Raw genomic sequence first — 20,163 nt, 5'->3', positions numbered from 1 at the left:
GAGAAAGAGAGCATGCTTGCCTGTTCCCCGGGGAGTGGGGGAAACTCATTCTTGGACATTTTTTATTCTTCCAAATTTTTGTTTTTTTATTTCTTTATTTCTTTTATTTTTTTTTTATCATCTCTATATTTCCCTGAGGCCTTAGGCTTTTGGAATTTAAAAGTCAGGAAGTGAGCTCCATTTTTTCTGGCTTCGCAGAAGCGCTAAGCTCCAAATCTCCTTTCTACCTGAATCTGGGGAAAGGGGAGGAAAAAGGAAAATTTCTCAAAAATGTCACCCCACCGTGATCCTTGGGTGACTTGGCTTGATTTTATACCTTGAAGTCTTTAAGGATGAACAGGATCCTTGCCTTCTAGATTTAATATAAATGTGACCCAGGTGACACCCACAGGAACGGGGAGTGAGTCTTGATTTACATGCTGAGAAGTTTTCTATCTGCTTTTTTTATGAATTCGTGGTACTCAGAGCAAGATCTTAATCTGTTTCTAACGTTTTAGGAGACTCAAACTGTTATTATTTAAATACAGTTATTGGAAGGGGGTTTGAAAGGAGGGGTCCCAAGTTAGGCCGGCAGGATTTGTTGTATGAGTGAAGGCGTGGAGTCGCTTTCCACAGTGCCTGCTTCAAATGCCTGTATCTACATGAAGCCTTGGTGGCGTGGTCCACTCAGGCTGCTATGACAGAATACCGCAGACCCAGTGGCTTCTAGACAACAAACATTTATTTCTCACAGTTCTGGAGACTGGGGGTCCACGATCAAGGTGTCTGCAGATTCAGCGTGTGGTGAGGCCCCCTTCCTGGTTCAGAGATGTCTTGCTGTGTCCTCAGGTGGTGGGAGGGCCAGGGCGCTCTCAGGTGTCTTTTATTAGAGCACTAACCCCAACGTGAGGGCGCACCTCCCGACCCGATGCCCTCCCCCAGGCCACATGTCCTACACCGTCACCTGGGGGCTGGGGTTTCAAAGCGTGAATTCTGGAGAGACACAGACAGTCAGTCCATAGCATTTGGCCTCTGACTTTCTAAATTCACGTTGCCCTAGGAAGTTGGTCTTTCTAACAATGAGCAAGTCCCTGGTTGCATTTGTTTGCCGTGGTCTCTGTAACCAGTTGCGGCATAAAGCGCTATAGATTTACTCTCCCGCAGCTCCAGAAGCCAGAAGTCTGCATGAGTCTCACTGGGTGTTGGCAGGCCCTTCCGGAGGCTCTGATGGAGACCCTGTTTCATTGTCTTTTCGAGCTTTTAGAGACCACCTGCATTCCTTGTGTTGTAGCCCCTCCTTCCATCTTCAGATTTCTGTTTCTGTCATTGCCACATGGCCTTCTCTTCCTCCTGTAGTGAAATCTTCCTCTTTATGAGGACGCTTGTAATGACATCTAGGGCCTAGCTGGGTAATCCCAGATAACCTCCCCATCTTAAGGTCCTTAACTTAATCACGCTGCAGAGTCCCTTTGCCATATCAGGTGGCATTCACAGGCTCTGTGGGTTAGGATGTGGACATCTTTGGGGCTCATTACTCAGATGACTACATTGGTTCTCAGTTGAAAGAAATGTTGGAGATATGACGTAGAAAAATATAAAAAGCAATAATGCATTCTTTTCTACATGTCCCATAGTCTTCACTTCTGTCTTGTGACACTCATCCAGTGGCAGCTGCCAATGGCAAACCTTACCTGCTGCCAGGGACTGACTGCCCCAGCCCCTTCTTTCTTATTAACAATTACAAGGTAAATCATATCACATGCTCAGACTGACCCATAAATATCGGCCCACACGTTAACTACCACAGCGACAAAGACATTCGGATAGTCAGGATCCCGGCTGCAGAATGTATGGTGGCCCACCAGCAAGTGCCTTACGACTCATGACTGTGACACGATGAGGAAAGGTGGGGGTTGTTAAATGTCTCTTGATATCGCTAAAACGTTGAGGTAGCTTTAGCAGGTATGTATAGATATGTGTAGACTTCAGTATTTTCCAGTTCTAATCAATGTCCCGTCGTCATCATCACCATCAACACCGTCGTCATTACCACCATCCTCATCACCATCACCATCATCATCATCACCAGCACCATCATCATGAGCACCATCATCATCACAGCCATCACCATTACCATCATCATCATCACCATCATCACCATCACCATCATCACCATCATCACCATCATCACCACCATCACCATCATCACCACCATCACCATCATCACCACCATCACCATCCTCATCACCATCACCATCATCATCATCACCAGCACCATCATCATGAGCACCATCATCATCACAGCCGTCATCATCACCATCATCATCATCACCATCACCATCATCACCATCATCACCATCATCACCACCATCACCATCATCACCACCATCACCATCATCACCACCATCACCATCATCACCACCATCACCATCATCATCACCATCACCATCATCATCACCATCATCACCATCGTCACCATCACCATCATCATCATCACAGCCATCATCACCATCACCATCCTCATCACCATCACCATCATCACCAGCACCAGCATCATCATCATCACCATCACCATCCTCATCACCATCATCACCATCACGAGCACCATCATCATCACAGCCATCATCATCACCATCACCATCATCACCATCACCAGCACCATCATCATCACAGCCATCATCACCATCACCATCATCACCATCACCATCATCATCACCATCACCATCATCATCACAGCCATCATCACCATCACCATCATCACCATCACCATCATCATCACCATCACCATCATCATCACAGCCATCATCACCATCACCATCCTCATCACCATCACCATCATCACCAGCACCAGCATCATCATCATCACAGCCATCATCACCATCACCATCCTCATCACCAGCACCATCATCACCATCACCAGCACCATCATCATCACAGCCATCATCATCACCAGCACCAGCACCATCACCATCATCATCATCATCATCACAGCCATCATCACCATCACCATCCTCATCACCAGCACCATCATCACCATCATCATCACCATCACCAGCACCACCATCATCACAGCCATCATCACCATCACCATCCTCATCACCATCACCATCCTCATCACCATCACCATCATCACCATCACCATCCTCATCACCATCACCATCATCACCATCACCATCCTCATCACCATCACCATCCTCATCACCATCACCATCATCATCATCACCATCACCATCCTCATCACCATCACCATCATCACCACCACCAGCACCATCATCATCACAGCCATCATCATCACCAGCACCAGCACCATCACCATCATCATCATCATCATCGCCATCATCACCATCATCACCACCATCCTCATCACCATCACCATCATCACCATCACCATCCTCATCACCATCATCATCCTCATCACCATCATCACCATCACCATCCTCATCACCATCATCATCCTCATCATCATCACAGCCATCATCATCACCATCACCACCATCATACCATTGCCATTGTCAGTATCATTGCAAACCAGAGGGGCTTTGGTCAAATCTGACCTGAAGACATATTTGTTCGGCCTGCGTGGTGGTTTTAAGAAAATTTGAATTAAGTATTAGTGCTTAACAATAAGGAATTTCAATTAAATAAGTGATTTCTGGATTTCCCTTGGGACACAATGAAAAGATCTGCCGATCCTCGGCCTGGATCCCTTCCCGGAACAAGGGGCGAGAGCTGGGTGAGGGCAGCCCCATGAATCAAGGCATGCCTTCGCCGGATGGCCACAGGCCCCACCACTGCTCTTTCCTTCACTTGACTGCGCCCCTCACTGTGTGACCTGCTTAGCTTTTGTAGCACTGAAATTGGAGGCCTTCAGCTGTTCTCTTTGCTGCTGGAAAATTCAGTTGTCATGTCTTGTGTCACTTTCATCATGCAGCGATCTTTGCAAATTAGCCCTCTGGCAGAGAGAGCCCCAACTATTTAGATCTGCCCCAAGCTGCCTCTCAACAGCTAGGTAGAACGTTTCAAGAAGAAGTGACAGAGGGGTGCTGTGAACATTAAAACATGAATGGTATAATCTTGTGATTGTATTCTCAAGCATTCTAGCAAAGATTAGTGTAGTTTTCTATCAGCTGAATTCCATCAGTTTCCTACCTAATTCACCTGACATGACTCAGATATAGAATCTCTAAAACAGCAGGACTGATATCTAAATTAAAAAAAACCAAAAAACAAAAAACCAGTGTGAGGAACAGATAATTTTTATGAAGTTAAATTTTTAAAAGTCAGACCATTGATTAGAGAGATGGGCAATGAGCCCAATTCTGTTTGTCACATTCTGTCCGGAAAAGCAAACATCATTTTTCCTGGCTTTGTTTCCTGTATCCCAGCAGATCTTCACACAGATACACACAGCAGAGGTATATATCCTCTCTGTACTGTTAGGATGGCACTCAGCTGCATGGAACAAATGCCCAAATGTAATAATCTTTAAAAAGATTTGGGTTTGTATATCCTAAACAACAAAAAGATGTAGGGAGGTACTCCATGGCTGGTATAATGGCTAAATGATACAATAGGGTCTTCATTTCCTATCTTCCAGCTGTGCCACCTCATCATCACAAGATGGCAGCTGCACCTCCAGACATCACATCAGTATCCCAGGCAGGAAAGAGAAAGGAGGGAGGGTAAAAAGCATATGCCGTCTGACACTGCACCTCTTTATCAGGGGAGAAACTTGTTTCCTGGAAGCTACATAGAATAGATTTCTGCTTGTATCTAATTGGCCGGAAATACACACATGACCTAGCTTCACGATCATTTGTTTTCTGTTGGTGGGGGCAGGTAATGTCAACTTGAACAAAGTGGGCTTTGTTGGTAAGGAGGAAGGGGAGGAAGGGGAGAAGGGGTTTGGAGTAAATCCGACATTGGCCACACAGTCACTGAATCCCTACATTACTGAATACTCTTCTCCTGAAAACCTAGACCACATGGGAGTCTATAAGGTTGAGAAAAAGAAACAATTGGAAGGAAAGAAAGGAGGGAGAGGGGAGGGAGGGAGGCAGGAAGGAAGGAAGAAAAGAAGGAAGGATGGAAAGGAAGGAGGGAGGGAGGGGAAAGAATAATTCCTGTCCTCAAAGCATTCTCTCTCTGCTAAGAGAGACAGGTGTGTAAATAGGTAATCCATCAATAATCGCAACTCTCTCTGGGTGGTGGTCATGCCTCTGAGCACGGGATGCAGACGGTGCACTGAACAATTCTAGGAGGCATCGTTCACATCGTTAGTGTGGGGCATCTCTGAGCTGTGCAGTGCACGACCTGCACAAATGTATGAGACAGCCCTAGCACTGGCGATGATGATTAAATGGGATCATTAGAGCAAAGAGATGGTTGTGATCATTGACCATTTAATATCGAGAAACCTGAGGCTTAAGGAGATTAAGTATTAGATAGCATAACGAGTACCAGTCAGGATTCCGTTCTGCATATAATTCACTCCAAAGTCCATTCTCTCAGCCGCTGCTCTCTGTCTATACCCGCTATCTAATCTAGAGCACGGTCATGGTGGCCAAATGGCCTTCCGTGCCATAAAAACACTCAGCAAGTGGCAGGAACTCTGAAGATTAATAGGTGGATGTTTGAAGCCTGAGATAAAATAGGGTGCGGTTAGTTCCGGCTCCTCACAGGACACGGATAACAACACACCTGACTGACACACCTTTTGATGGAGTTTTCCGTCCCTGCAGCTCTGTGGGCTTACAGGGAATCCCCATCACGCCCAACACCAAAAAGGCAACGTCGACTCAAAGTTGTCTTTAATTGTATTTAAATCACAAAGCTTAACTGAATGTATTGACATTTATGCCAAGAAATTAATTGACATTCTATTAACCTCAACCAGCAAATTAATTCTTCAGCCTCAGCCCCGGAGCGCTCGAAGGCTGAAGCACAGTTATTGATCATTGGCCGCGGCGTGGCTTGTTCACGTGGGAGCTCTACAGCGAAGCCTAGAGGAACACAATCATCTCTTTCATATGAAGAACCAGCTGGATACATATTTGAATTATTTTTTATCCCAAAAGAATAAAACATCTCAGCCACTCGGTGCTTTCATTTGTCACGTTGGATGGGAGTTGGGAAAACCGTTAGTAGAGTTAGCAACGATCATCGCTGTCTGTTAATGCTGTTTGCGTTTCTAAGTGAATGTGGGACCTTCCTTTCTACTCCAGCAACTCAACTGCAAGCTTAAAGAGGTCGTGGCTGGAAAAAGAAAAGTAGTCCTTGCTCCTCCCTGATTCCAACGTCGAACTGACTGTCTTAGATTTTGTGTGTTCAGGATTTCACTTGCAATTTAGCTGTCAGGTGTAGACGTTCGGGGATGCAGCCTCACTTTCCTGACGGAGACAGACCTCTGACCATCACTGATGAGCTTAGGGCTTCCTCTGAGACTCGCCGCTGGAAACCCTTGTCAAGACGATAAGAACCTCATTCCGAACGGTCTTCCTTTGACCTGTCCGTTGACATACCCTACTGGGACGGAGTCTTGATAGAGAACGCCCTTTTAGTGTGTTCTCTCTTTAAAAGTAAACACGCAAAAATGGAGGGAGTGGTAGAAGAAGCACGGAGTTGCCAGATGTAGCAGAGAAAATACGTTTAATTAAAAATTCTTGAGAGCAAAGTCTAGGGTAAATTCTGTGTCACGTCCAATTGTCAATTCCAGTCAGAAGGTGGAAGGAGCCTGCAGGCAGAGCTGGCACTTCAGAGAGGGCCCCTTCTTCCAGTCCCCGAAGAGGAGGGACTGCGATATTCAGGAGCTAATTGTGTGGAATTGGTTTGCTTACCTTCCTTGCCAATTCCACCCTATCTGGATTTTCTGTGTTCTGTCCAAGTCTCACCCAGGGTTTCATCAGAGATGCTGAGCAGCAAGGCTTTATGGCGTCCCCGACGAGATGTGATCTTGGACAGTCTGCAGCCCTGGAGAGAATGCTCATGGGCCTGTTTTTTTTTAAGTAAAAGACTCCCAACATAAGGAAATTTATCAAATAAAATGTCTCTCCATCTCAAAGTGAATATGTTTAGGAAAATGTCAAGAGGTGGAGATGAAAGAGTTAGCTTTATATTCTTTCTGTGGTTATCTGCAGCAGAAGTTCTGACTCACGCGTGGGAAACCCTTTCCGATTGGGGGTGGAGGTGGGGGACAGCCCCAGGACCATGCCAAGGATAGTTCACTTATAAATGGAATTTTGCCTTTCTTTCCTGTTACTGAGTGAAGACCTTTTGTGGCTTCTGGTTTTCCATCCCTCCCACTTTAGCGCCATCTATCCTTTACTTTGAAATGTTGGAAGCCCTCTTTAACTGAGGAGAATATGCACTCTTAAAAATCATTTAAAGTCAATCTATGTAAAATAGAGGCGAAATGTCATAATAAAAGTAGTTATAGATGAGGTTTGGTTAGGAACTTACCGTTTATAAATGAAGCTTAAGACAGAGAAGATCAGGTTATTTCATCTTGAATTAGCAAAAGTTATGATTAGAACTATGGCCTTATTCTTCAAGGAAGGCTGAAGCCAGTATTGATTGGGTGGGAGAGGTTCTCTTTCAGAAAAAAAACCTCTTTCAGTTTTGATCAGTTTTGAAAAAGCAATCTAGGTCTTCATCAAATTTTCTCCAAGGTTTATCTTGTGCTTTTGTTAGTCACGTTATTTGTTTCTGAAGCGCCTAACTTATCATCATCCTTGCTCATTTTCTTTTTCAAACACTAACACGTTTAACTCTGCCATGTCCTCATTTGTCAAACATTTTGTGTGTGAGTCAAGTAATTGAAGCAGCTCTCTGCAAGATTCCACTCACGGATTTTATTAAATATGACTTTAAAAAAATATTCCACTTTTAAAAGAGTGAAAATATCCCTTTGCAGTAGATTTTCGTGGCATCTTCATGTTATTGTGTTATGTATACAAACGGCAATCGGCAGTGACGCTTATGATGACATTTAGGATGCAAATGCTAAGTGGGGAAATACAATTAAATGGGGTCTAACTTTATGTCAATGGCTCATTACATAACCCTTGTTGAGATACGAGGAATCCCTGTATTTATTGCAGTATCTCCTCTGCTTTCAGTCTTTCCATCCACTCTTTCGTGCTGCAGGGAAATCTGGTCTATATGCTTTAGCGGCTCTGTGGTTTTCAGGAGCAGTGGATACATCTGTGGTGTGTCTGTTTTCTTGCAAATCTGCAGAAGTAGGTGGTAACCAGTGGAGATAGTCACTGGGCAGGAAGATGGGGCTCTATCAACAGGAGCTTAAAAAAAATCAAAACAGAAGCTCATATATATACACCATGAGCATCAGTCCAGCAAATTCCCCCGCAGCCCGCATAAGCTCACATGTGTCTCTCCTACAGCCTTATTACTTCTGAATTTCTACCTGGTCTACCCACGACTTCTCTGGTCCACCTCTGATCCTTTCTCAACACTGCAGCCTTGGTGATGTTTTTGAGCCATTAACACTTTGCTTAAAGCCATCTGATGGACTCCCATTCAGCTGTGTAGGACTCCAGGGCTGCTTTTGCAAGTGCTAATGTCCTGGTGTGCTCTGAATATGGGAAACTCCATTTGTGTTTCTAGACAAGGGCAAGCCCATTCCTAGATTGACTTCTTGACCCCTAGGATCCCCGACATCAGACCCCAGCAGTGGCCCTATTCAGGGAGGAGCTGTGTGCTGAAATACAGGCTCTACAAGCCACCGTTATCATCAGAGCAAGGAAAGAAAAAGCCAAGACTGCAGAATGGGAGGCATCCAGGTGAGGGATCTGGAATTGCTTGGCCAAGAAGATGGCAGCCATGTTTACAGGGGAGATTTCCTCCCTTCTTGGATTGACTTCCTGACTGCAGCCATTACTGACCCCGGCCCATCCATGGACTGATCTGGAGGGCCCTCCTTTGGCATTTCCACTGCAAACCCACCCTGCATCCCCTGGTGAGGAACCTTGACTGGGAGGTCTGGTGGGTATGATCACAGGTTTCATGGGAAGCCTGTCCACCTCCCCACTGCCTGCTCCCCACCACCCCATTCAGAAGCACCCATGGCTCAGCAAGAATCCCCACCCTTGCTCCACCCATCCCCACCTTCATCCCCATTGGCCCTACACTTGGGCCTCTCCATGGAGGAGCCTGGTGCTGAACACAGGGTGTGCAGCTGGAAGGAAGGAGGTGATCAGTCTGACAAGAACTCCACTGGTTCCGAAAAGGACACCCTAAGGACAGTCAAACAAGCCTAAGGATCTTAGACATGTGGCAGGCCTGTGTGGTTTGAGTGTGGGTTTGGCTGTCATAATAATTGAGGTTTGCTACTGGCCCTTATAGGGCGGGGCCCAGGATGACAGATGTCCTGCAGTGTGGGATGGTTCCACACAATGAAGAATTGTCCCTTACTCTGTTTGACATGTTAACGTTCTGTAGACATTTTTGCAGAACCCATAGCTCATCGGAAAGAAGGTCGCATTTTTTCTTTTTTTACCCCATTGAAACAATCTATAATTTTGGCTTGGCCTATTGTTCCTAGTTCAATTAAGATCATTTCGTACTTTTTATTCTCGTAGACAAATAAATCTGGTCTGTGGATTCCTACCCTAATTGCAGTTTTTTTTCCAGGGCCGATGCATACACTTGCATTTTCCTGTTCTTCTTACTCAGAACAGCCTCAGACCAACTCTTAAATCCAAATTTATTTATTGTCAGTGGGAATAACTATTGGACCACCTCATAACATCTTCTATGAAGATATTTCCAAGCATTTGCTTTTTGAAATAAGTGTTATTTTATTGTTTGTAAAGGTTTCATAATTTCGCATTTCTCTTATGATAAAGACCAGAGATTAACAACCTTTTCCTCTAAGGAGTGAGATGGGAAATGTTTTAGGCTTTGTGGGCCACATAACTTTCTATCCTGCAGATTCTTTTTTTCTTTTTTAACAATGTTTAAAAATGTAAAAGCCATTTTTAGCCCAGGATCTGTGCTAGGCAAGCTATGGCTTGGATTTGACAGACCAGCCATAGTTTCTGACTCTGAAAAAAATAACCCTCAGGATGGCCCTCAGAGCCTCGGATGGTCTCCCCCTACCCATCCTTCAGCTGCCTCTTGTGGCTCAACTCCAGGCCGCGGGGTGTTCCAGCCACACTGGTTTCTTTTGTTTTCTCCAGCCCATCCTGCCCCCTCCACACACGGGGCATTTGTGGGTGCAGTTCCTTCTGCCTGGAACCCTTTGGATTCCTACCCAGCCTTCATAGGGATCACAGTTCAAGCCTTGCTTCTTCGGGAAGCTGTACTTATCTCCCTGACTACACCAGGGGTCTCGAAAGTAGGCTATCTTGCCAGATACGTCTGCTTCCCACCTCTTGCTACAGTTGACAGTTACATTTGCTGACATGATGATTTATTCAGTGTTCATCTTCCCCAGTAGACTTACGCGCTAGAAGATCAAGGCTCTTCAGTAGCAAGCTCTTTGAGGGTTTGGAGGGAACCCTGATTTATAGCACTTGCCAATGCCCGTGGTGTAAATACTCCCACCACAGTCACTTTCAAGATACCAAAGTGGTGTCACTGAATGTGGAGGAGGGAAGAGATGTGCAGAGTCAGCTCAGTTCTGGGCGACCGCTAGATCTGAATCTTTTTAAGCTAACTTTTGTGTCTGCATCCCCATCACCCAGCGTGGTACCCAAGAAATAACAAGAATTCAAGAAATATCATTTGAAGGAATGAAAAGAGGGAGGGAGGAAGGGGACGAGGTAGAAAAGGGAGGGAGAGAAGGAAGGAGGGAGGGAAGGAGGGAGGAAGGAAGGAAGGAAGGAAGAAAATGTTGGTATGGGGAGCAGTGAAGCACAGAAATAAAAGGAAGAAATGCAGCATGATTTGGCTCAAGCTACAACCTTTTCATTTTTCTCTTCCAGAATAACTCTGGTTCCCAGACCTCAGGGTATTATAAGGTGGAAATAGAGAACATGAGAAGATAAATTTATGATGACAAAAGTTCTCCTTATAAAGTACATACATTACAGGGACTGTGCATATTTTACTCCATAATGAAAGGTTTTTATTCTGAAAATGCTAATGAAAAAGTTAGAAAAAAGATGTCAGTAATGGAAAATTTTAATACTGTGATAATGTCTAAGAAGAAGCTATTTGTTTGAGTAATATCCTCCTTTTAATCTTGAAAATGAGATGTGAAGGGAGAGAGGGCGAAAGGGTACCAGCTCCTCCATTTGGGAGACATCTGGTCCCGCATGTCCACGTCTGATGCGAATTTCCAAAATGCCATTGCAGGTGAGTGTTGGCTTGGTCTGGAGGATTCCTCCAAGTGGAGCTAGCGCTCCTTAGTTCCTGGAATAATGGCCCCTTCGCCCCTTCCCCCATTCCTCGTTTCTGTTATGGCCAAAATCTTTCACATAGCATTTGCTAATTGCCTTTGGTGCTCGCCTTACTTTAAAAGTTCCTTAAGTTTCCCTAGAAGTGGACCCTGAGACAAGGTGTTGTGTGCAAGTGATTAATGAAGGAAATGTCCCCGGAGAAACCGGTGAGAAATCAGGGACAGCAAAAAGGGAGGGAAGAACCCAAGTTACTTGGAGGGTGGCTTCAGCCTAATCCCGTGGAGGGGCTCTGGGGTGTCAGCGGTCTCCTGACTTTGACCCAACTGGAGGCAAGGGAGCCGGGCACCGTCAGACTCTGCCGAAGGGCCGCTGCCAAGGGAGGTAGACTCTGAGGCACTTTCGGCTCTTTGCACTGTGGGCAAAGTGCGCTGCGGGCTCCCGAAACTCAAGAAGAGCCATCCCAGGAGAGTCGCCGGTAGACAGCATTAAAAACAAAAGCACTTGGAAGCCAGAGGTCAGGCACATGGAAATGACCGAAGGGCTATGGGGAGGTTTGGGTGGAACGCTGACACTGTCCACCATTATCTGCTGCCCAGTAATAAATGACTCATCCAGATGACCTCTGAAAAGGGTTCTGAATTTTTTGGAACACATCTCAAACTATTTTCTAAGGGCACGGTCCTTAAGATACTAGATTTGTCCTCTCTCTGGCTTTACTTTTGTTTCCAGAAATTTTACCCATTTATCTTAGAGTACCATCTGGAAAAAGCTATGTTGGAAATGGAATTTCACTCTCTGCTTCCCCCACCCACCCCACCAGCTTACCCGCAACACTCACACGCACGTTGGAAGCCAATTGCCCATGTGGGTGGTTGCGGAGTGAAGTTTGATCATTGGCGTGCTTTTTAAAGACCTACATAATATGTTGGTTTTCTAATCTGGAAAAAAATGCAGGTAGCTTTAAGCTGCATTGCCTTGCATCTTAAATACTTAGCTTTAAATTGTTCTAATGCTGGCAGGTCCATGTCTGCATGGTTTCTTACCTCTCCAAATGAATGGTAGGCTTTCACATCTGGTGCTCCAGTTTCCACATCTCTACTTTGATTTATAGCCACATCATGGAACGTACAGAGTTGGCAGAAGACCTTAAAGGCAAGCTAATCTCAAAGCAGCTTGTACAAAAGTGTTCCAGCTTTGCTTGTGCAGAATTTATTTGAAGCAACCAGTTTCTGGGTCTCGAGTAAGCTCTGTGTGATGTACTGACCCGTGCTTCTATTGAGGGGTGAGAAGTTGCATTAGGATTTGCATTGCTAATAAGCATGCCTGTCCTTGCACTGGAAAAAGAGTCTGGGGCAGGTAACAAAGCGCTCAAGAGTGGGCACTCTGCTGTCAGATCGACTGCTCCTTCACATATTAGCTCGATGACTCTGCTGATGTGTTACCCTCTTGCAGCCTAGGTTTCTTGTCTGCAAACTGGGAGTAAATAACAATATTTATTGGAACACTGTGAGGATTACATAACGTAAGACATAAAAAGCCCTTAAAACAGTGCTTGGAACATTAAAAATACTCAATAAAAGTTAGCTGTTACGTGACTCTAGAGAAAGAGGCATGAAAATCCTAAAATAAGACTTTTTATTTTGAAAATCATACCCACTTTGGGCCCTGGGATCTGCTGATACGGTCTTGCAAAGCCTCAAGTTTAGTTTTCTTTCTTCGGTATCTGAGTCTTGGTTCCTGGAGGACGTGGTCACTCTCTGTGCCCTAGCTGACCTGAGCCTTGGATTCTGAAAGGGCATTTCATTTCCCTTAAATTTTGGGAAGCCTCAGGCTCTGTCACTGTGGCCAACAACTGTGACTTTGTCTGTTTAAATGAAGCCCTTTCTAGTGAAAAGGCTTAGATTTTGAATGCAATGCACAAAGGGGTCCATGTAAGGGAAAGTTGTTGAGAAATGAGAAGAGCTCTCCAAATCAAGGATATGTTATTCATCATCTCTATAAAAGAGGATGGACGGCTACAAGATGCCTCCAGCCCACACGTATGGAGCCAGTCCCTGGGTATCTGAGGCACCCATGACAGGCTGAGTTCTCTACCGTGCTTCCATGTTGGTTGTCTTCCATACAGTGGATGGCTGCAAGCAAAACAGGCCAGGAGGTGGCTTCTTGGCTTACCTACGCTGGTAGCCACCATGCTGGGGGAGAAGCTAAAACTGCAGGCAGCTCCCATGCCCAGAACGCTCTCTAGTCTACAAGTGTGACATAGCACTGAGCCCCTCCATGTGTGACCACACTCTGTCCTCCATGCAAACCCTGCCCAAACTCCACAGCAGTACTGCCTTCCAGATGGAGCTCCCACACCAAGCATTGCCCATCCTATTGCTAATTGTTTGACTCACCTGTGGGGGAGGAGAGGCTGGAGGCTGGGCAGGTGAGCGTGTGTCTGAGCCACCAGAAGTGGTGTCTGAACACTTTAGTCTTATCCAGACCCTGTGCCTTGGCTGGAACTCTGTTCTTGTACCTATCACTCTCATACTCATGGACATCTGAAACCCTGAATTCTTCTTCTTGGTTCACCTGTATCTTCACAGATTTTATGAATTGCATCTCCAAAACCCACTAACTTAGTACATTCTATTTCTAATACCATTGTATACAGAATACCTCCAAGAACAGAGATATCTACATAATTAAACTTTTGTAAACCTCTAACTCTTTTGTTCACAATCCTGGTTGCATGGTAGAATCACCTGGATAAAAACGAAAGAAAGAAGGAAGGAGCAGGGGAGAAAGAGGGAGGAAGAAAGGAAAGAATAAAGGAAGAAAAAAGAAAAAGAAAAAGAAAAGAAGGAAGAAAGAAACAGAGAAAAGAAATGAACCGGTGCCTGCCTCACTCAGGGACAATCAGAAATCTGTAGGAGTGCTGCCTGGTCATTGGGTTATTTGTAAAACTCCACCAGGCAACTTGAATGCGTGGGTGAGGTGGAAAGCCACTGCTCTAAGCAGAAATACTTTATGAACTTCCACTAAACCTACGATATTTATCTCCTATAACACAGTAGGTCCCCTTCTGATGACCAGGCACTATAGTCTGTGCTAGGCACAGCCTGGGACAAGGCACACGTGCCCACTGTTTTCAGGACACTTATGGTCTAGCACTCACACACACAAACTGCAAATTTACAGTCCTTAGCTTTACTGTTAAACATGAAGAAGTGATAAATATTGCTAAATATGCAAGAGTTCTGGAAGCTCTCAAGTGCTAAATATTTACAAAAAGGTATTAAAATTCAAATTTCTACTGATTCGCCCAGACACATATGATGACATATTCCAAAGCTAGATCCCCATATGCAGAGTTTACAGAGGAAATTGTCAGGACTGAGTCCACAGCCCTAGTGAATCAGAACTATTGAGAAACCCGCAAGCTAAGGGGTCATTCAAGAAAAACCCACATTTGCAGACAATTTCAGGATACACAACCTTCCTAAAATTTGCTCTGATCCCCATGTTAAGAATTCCCAACTTAGGGTGTTTTCATCAGCACATCAAAGACAGGACAGCCAGCTCAAAAGAGACCCTGTTTCTTTTAAGTCTTGACCAGATAAGGGATCAAAGGGAAAAGAGAAAATCAAATTTTATAGGACAGCCGGGTAAGGCTACTGAAGGAATAAAATTAGATGAGTAAATAGAGCACTTTTAAAATTACTATTGATGTTATAGATGGGTCTTGTAGAATGGGAAGAATTTGAATATATGGAGAGACTCATAAAGGTATTTCCAATAAAGTGAACTCCATAAGTAAAATATGGGGATGTGGAGGTAAGAAAAGTCTTGTATTCCCACGGAAGCAAGGATTGTTCAGTTTGCCTGAGATTAAGGCATCTGGAAGGAAACAGGAGAGAATGCTGTGTGGTATCCAGAGGAGGGCCAGGTCATTACATATAAGGAGTCCCTGCTGGGTGGGAGTTCCTATAACGCCTGCACTGTAAGGCTGGGTTCCTGAACTCAACCATTACCCATTCTGTTCTGTAAATCTCCTTTTTCTTTTGACTAAAACCGGAAGGCATAGCCCAAAGAAGGATTATCCCATTTCATGAATGGGAAAGTCATACCGAAATTCTCATAAATTCCAACTATAAAAATAAAGGTGCACTCTAGCATCTTGATCCCAAGTTTTCTGTACTCATGGGAACCACTAGTTTGAGGATCTCAAAAGACAACGACATGTGTCCTATGAAAAGAAGGCTAAGAGAGGGAATAAATCCACAGTGGCTGATGCGATTTGTTTCCAATTCTTATCACAACTCCTGTTTCTCAAAGAGTTAAACATCTTTCTTTCAGGAACCAAGAGAGAGTGAGCCTTGCAGCATTTGAAAAGCAGGTGCCATCTTCCTGCAGTCTTTGCTCACAGTCCATTGCAGCGACTCCTGTTCCGTGGGAGGGCTTGCTGCTGAAGCACAAAGGTAGCCTCTGCAGTTGGGGCTGTCTCTTTGGAGAGTCCTTCTCATCTCGTTTCTCTCTTCCTTGCCCTCCTCCCTCCTCTCCCCCTCCTCCTCCTTCCCCTCCTCCCCCTCCTCATCCTTTTTTCATTATGGTCACCCCTGATATTCCAATACTCTGTCTCATCCCTTACTTTGAGGAAAAAGCTCCCTGGGAGCCCCACCATTTAGCTCTGAGCTTATTGATAAATTTGCATGGGTTTGATGGTGTGATAAAAATGTTTCAATAGCTTTGCCATATATAAAAGGCCAAACTCTGTATTCCTAAATGTCAGATGTCAGTGATCGTTTTAGAATTACGTGAAATTTGAATCTTTAGAGACAGATCTGATAGGTAGAAGCTGCTTTGGGCACAAAGGCTTAAGAAGCGTCTCTCTTAGCTGCCTCCTCTGTCAATTCCACCTGCACAATCTTCACTTCTTCCCTCAGGGAGTGGCTGGCACCACACCTGCCTTTTTCCTACCTGTCACGCAGGAGAGCAGACGTTTTATAAAAGCTGACTGCGAAGAGACAGAGAGGCAGCCAGTTCCTTAAATTAACATAAATAGCTGTGAAAATCATCCTGGTATTCTAACTTTGATTTATTTCAGATGCATTTTTATAGGGAAATCCAGAATGTCTAAAAACTAATAATTGTCACAATTACTCCTCTCTCCAAGTAACATCTGGCTACTTCTGCATGCTCATCAGCCTGGACCCCGTGGCACTGAACTCCTCTTCATGCCTCGTCTCTGATTCTCTGCAACTCTCTCTCACGCCCACTGGATAACAAAACCACACCACCTTCAGACACCTTTAAAATTCTGTGCACCCAATTTGAACAGACTAAAGCTTTGGAAAATCCAGTATAGGCAGCATTTAAATTTTTGGGAGTGAGGGAAAGAATCCTACTCTCCTAGATGGAGAGAGGGGGAGAAAGCATTTAGGAAATGCAATCACCATTTCTGGTACTTATCCACAAACACCCACCCCAGGAAAGCCGAGCCACTCACAAAAAGCAGGAGTGGGAAGCTTGAGTGATGGTGTCTGAGGCCAGGCAAATGCCGCGAATCGTGTTCAAGGTGGTTTACTCTTTTGGGAATTGCATCTCTGAAATGCTCTTTGCAGGGATGATGGGAACACGTGTGAAGTAGTGAAGTGCTGCCCATTGTCCGCCAGTGTGCCCACACTCCAGTCCTCAAAGGTGTTCTCCTCTCCTTCTCTCCAGTGTGGATGGCGCCTCCTATGAAGTCATGCAGATCGACGTAGAAATTGAAGAACCCAGTGACCCACCTGCCACACAGCTTGTCACATGGCAGGTTGAATATCCAGGAGACATCACATCTGACTTGGGTGTATCCAAGATCTACGTGAGCCAAAAGGACTTGATCGGCATCATCCCACTGGCCATGGTAAGAATGTCCCCACCTGGGACTGTGAATGCAGAGCTTGGGGGAAGAAAAGAGTCAGCTCTGTGACCCAGACGTGGTGGGGTAAGGTCAGTGAGCCAGAAACCAGGCAGGGGAGAAACTGAACCAGGAAATGTACTGCAAATTCTCAAACAAATTTTTCCTAAAGAATATTTTCAGAATCTTATCTAGAAAATAATAAAACTCCAGGTATTAGATTTGGGTCTTCCATTATATGAAAAGTATTGGTGATTTAATAAGTGTGTTTGTATGATACAGTCTATTTAAGGATCTAAAACACGTACACCTGCAGAGACCAAAGAGATGAAGGAAATGAGTGAACATGACAAGTCCTTGGCAAACACCCACCCAGTGTAAAGGCCCCCGCCAGTGTCCACCATGCAGGAAAGCCAAGCCAGGTTCTGAATTCTTAGGATCTCCTGATTTCTGAAGAGAGGCCATAAATATAGTTTTAATGTAAAACGTCAACTTGTGCATATTGGCACTCATTTTAAAAATAAATAAAGCACTCTGTGGGAAAGAGTTGTCTGTATTGCATTCTTAGGCCATCTATTTATAACGTGTAATCTAAAAGGCTTAGGACTGTAAGTCTGTCCATGTATTTCCCAGCATTTGTGGAACAGAGATGGGCTTTTATCCTGGAGAGGACCAGCCCCTGGTTTCTACACAACATAAAACATTGCCTGTGGGAGACTGATGACCCGTGTTCACCTGAACGAAATACACCAACACCTTGTGTAGCCTGGCTTTCCGAGGAACTCGTCCAGAGCCCCTACAAAGGAATAATGTTTTTCCTTAACGTGAATTTTCACAATGCAAATGCTTGGGCATGTTAGTCTGCCAACAATAATTTGAGCTTTCCCTTGGTACAAAAGTACTTTTACTGTCAGAAGTGAAGTATGAGTTGACCTGTCCTTTGACTGCCTGGTGCCTCCCCGTCACCATCTATTAGAAACTATCGGCAGGTGTTATTCTGTGGTAATGGAAGGACATCAGGAATCAATCTTTCAGTGAAAGGTACCATGGACAGTTGCCTAGTGACGACAAGTTAGTTACAATGCTGTTCATTAGGAGATATAAAGGTGTGTGGGTACTTACGTTGATAAGGACTCTCATTAACCATTTCTTTAATTTTGAAGGCACGGAGCCTCCCCTGATACATTGTTTCATGAGTGACAGCAGCGTTCCGTCATTTAGGCTATTAGTGGTTCTGCACTGGGCATGGCAAGACCGTTTGTCTTGAATCGGTAATTACTTGAATTTGCTCCTTTTCAGCACCTTTGGTCTGTTGAGCTTTTAGCAGTTCTCTGAGCAGCTTCCGTTGCTTTGCTCAGCAAAAGCCAATTGACTTTGTTTTCTGCACTCAGCATTTCTCCCACCTAGAACGTGCCTAATGCTCCTGTTTCCTGTTCCAAACCGCTTGTTCACAACCCACATGAATCCCGAGCCTCACCAGAGCCCCTCTCTCTGCCCTCACGGGTCTCTCAAAATGTTCTCGTCAGCCTCTCTTGCTATGATATCGTGTGATGCTATAAGGTTGTATAATGGCAGAGCTAGAAAGGGTCTCAGCTTAGACCTTGTTGACCCTTTTATCAGTTAAGAATTAAATTTGGCTGAAAGCAAGAGAGCTCCTCACCCACCCACTCCACTCTACAGTGGCTAATAGTGGCTGAAGTACAAATGTGTTTTGTTTTTTAGTGTAAAGGAACTCCTAAGGGTGATGGCCCAGGGCTAGCATGGTGCCTTATGCCATCTGAAACCCAGGCTCCATCTTTATTTCTGCTTCAGCAGCCAGGGGCATGGATTCCATCCTCATGTTTACCACACAGTCCAAGATGGCTGATGGAATGCCAGCCAGCATATCCAAATTCTGCCGACCAGAAAAACCCTAAGAAATGCAGAAATCAAACAGGGTCAGTTCCTTTTCCCTTTCAGTAAGCCTTCACAAGAATCCAACATAATATTTCTGGTTACATCCAATTGGCAAGGAACTTAGTCATGCGGCCCTACCTGGTTGGAAGGAAGGCTGGTAAATCTATTATTTAGCATAGCACATAGATCAGATTCTGTTTCAAGGAATGAGAGGAGATTAGATATTGCAAGGCAATGAGCAGTATTTGCAACAATTCTCCTTCATTTCCACATGAGGAAACTGAGGCTCAGAGAGGTTACTCGTGTGGGCGCCTGAGTGTTTTCGATTCTGTATTGGTCTTTTTTTTTTGAGGAAGATTAGCCCTGAGCTAACATCTGCCACCAATCCTCCTCTTTTGCTGAGGAAGACTGGCCCTGAGCCAACATCCGTGCCCATCTTCCTCTACTTTATATGTGGGATGCCCACCACAGCATGGCTTGCCAAGCGGTGCCATGTCCGCACCCGGGATCCGAACTGGTGAACCCCGGGCCGCCAAAGCCAAACGTGCGAACTTAACCGCTGCGCCACCGGGCCGCCCCTGTATGCGTCTTTATGAGCCTCCTAGGAAGCAAAATAATATAACTAAATCAGTCTCCACTTACTAGCTATGCAACCATACTTACTATCACTGTGCCTCAGTTTCCTCATCTATAAAGGGAGGAAAGAGATAATTGCTACTCACAAGTGCTTAAAGAGTGCCCAGTCCAGAGCAAACCTAGAGTACGTGCCGGCTCTTCTGAGGACCATTTCCTCACTGAAGGCACAGGAGAAAGCATCTCCAGCAATGATGTTGTAAATTCCTTCAGCAAAGGGCGTGGTCCCAGCCCCCGTATCTCACAGTATAAGAAGAGCGCTGGGCAGTGTGTAGAGGCTCACTGATTCTGGAACTGAGTGGAAAGAATTGGATGAAAACACTCCTGGTCTGATGAGTTTTTACTAATATTCTCTGAGCATCTTCCCTGGAAATAGGACTCCTGACTCCCCGGTCTCCTGTATTTGGAGTG

The 20,163-nt window shown here is 45.0% G+C and overlaps 1 protein-coding gene across 2 annotated transcripts in view; it reads left to right on the top strand.

Annotated features, from left to right (window-relative positions):
- The window catches only part of TMEM132D (transmembrane protein 132D), a 596,559-nt gene that overhangs the window by 376,999 nt on the left and 199,397 nt on the right, over positions 1-20,163 (top strand). For both annotated transcript variants that reach the window (XM_070275109.1, NM_001433547.1), the window contains 1 exon segment: positions 17,046-17,229. In XM_070275109.1, coding sequence (XP_070131210.1) covers positions 17,046-17,229 — 184 coding nt within the window.

This window comes from Equus caballus, chromosome 8, assembly GCF_041296265.1.
Source record: "Equus caballus isolate H_3958 breed thoroughbred chromosome 8, TB-T2T, whole genome shotgun sequence".
Classification (NCBI taxonomy): domain Eukaryota; kingdom Metazoa; phylum Chordata; class Mammalia; order Perissodactyla; family Equidae; genus Equus; species Equus caballus.
Note: the sequence above shows the minus strand (reverse complement) of the source record. Positions and strands in the feature narration are given on the sequence as shown.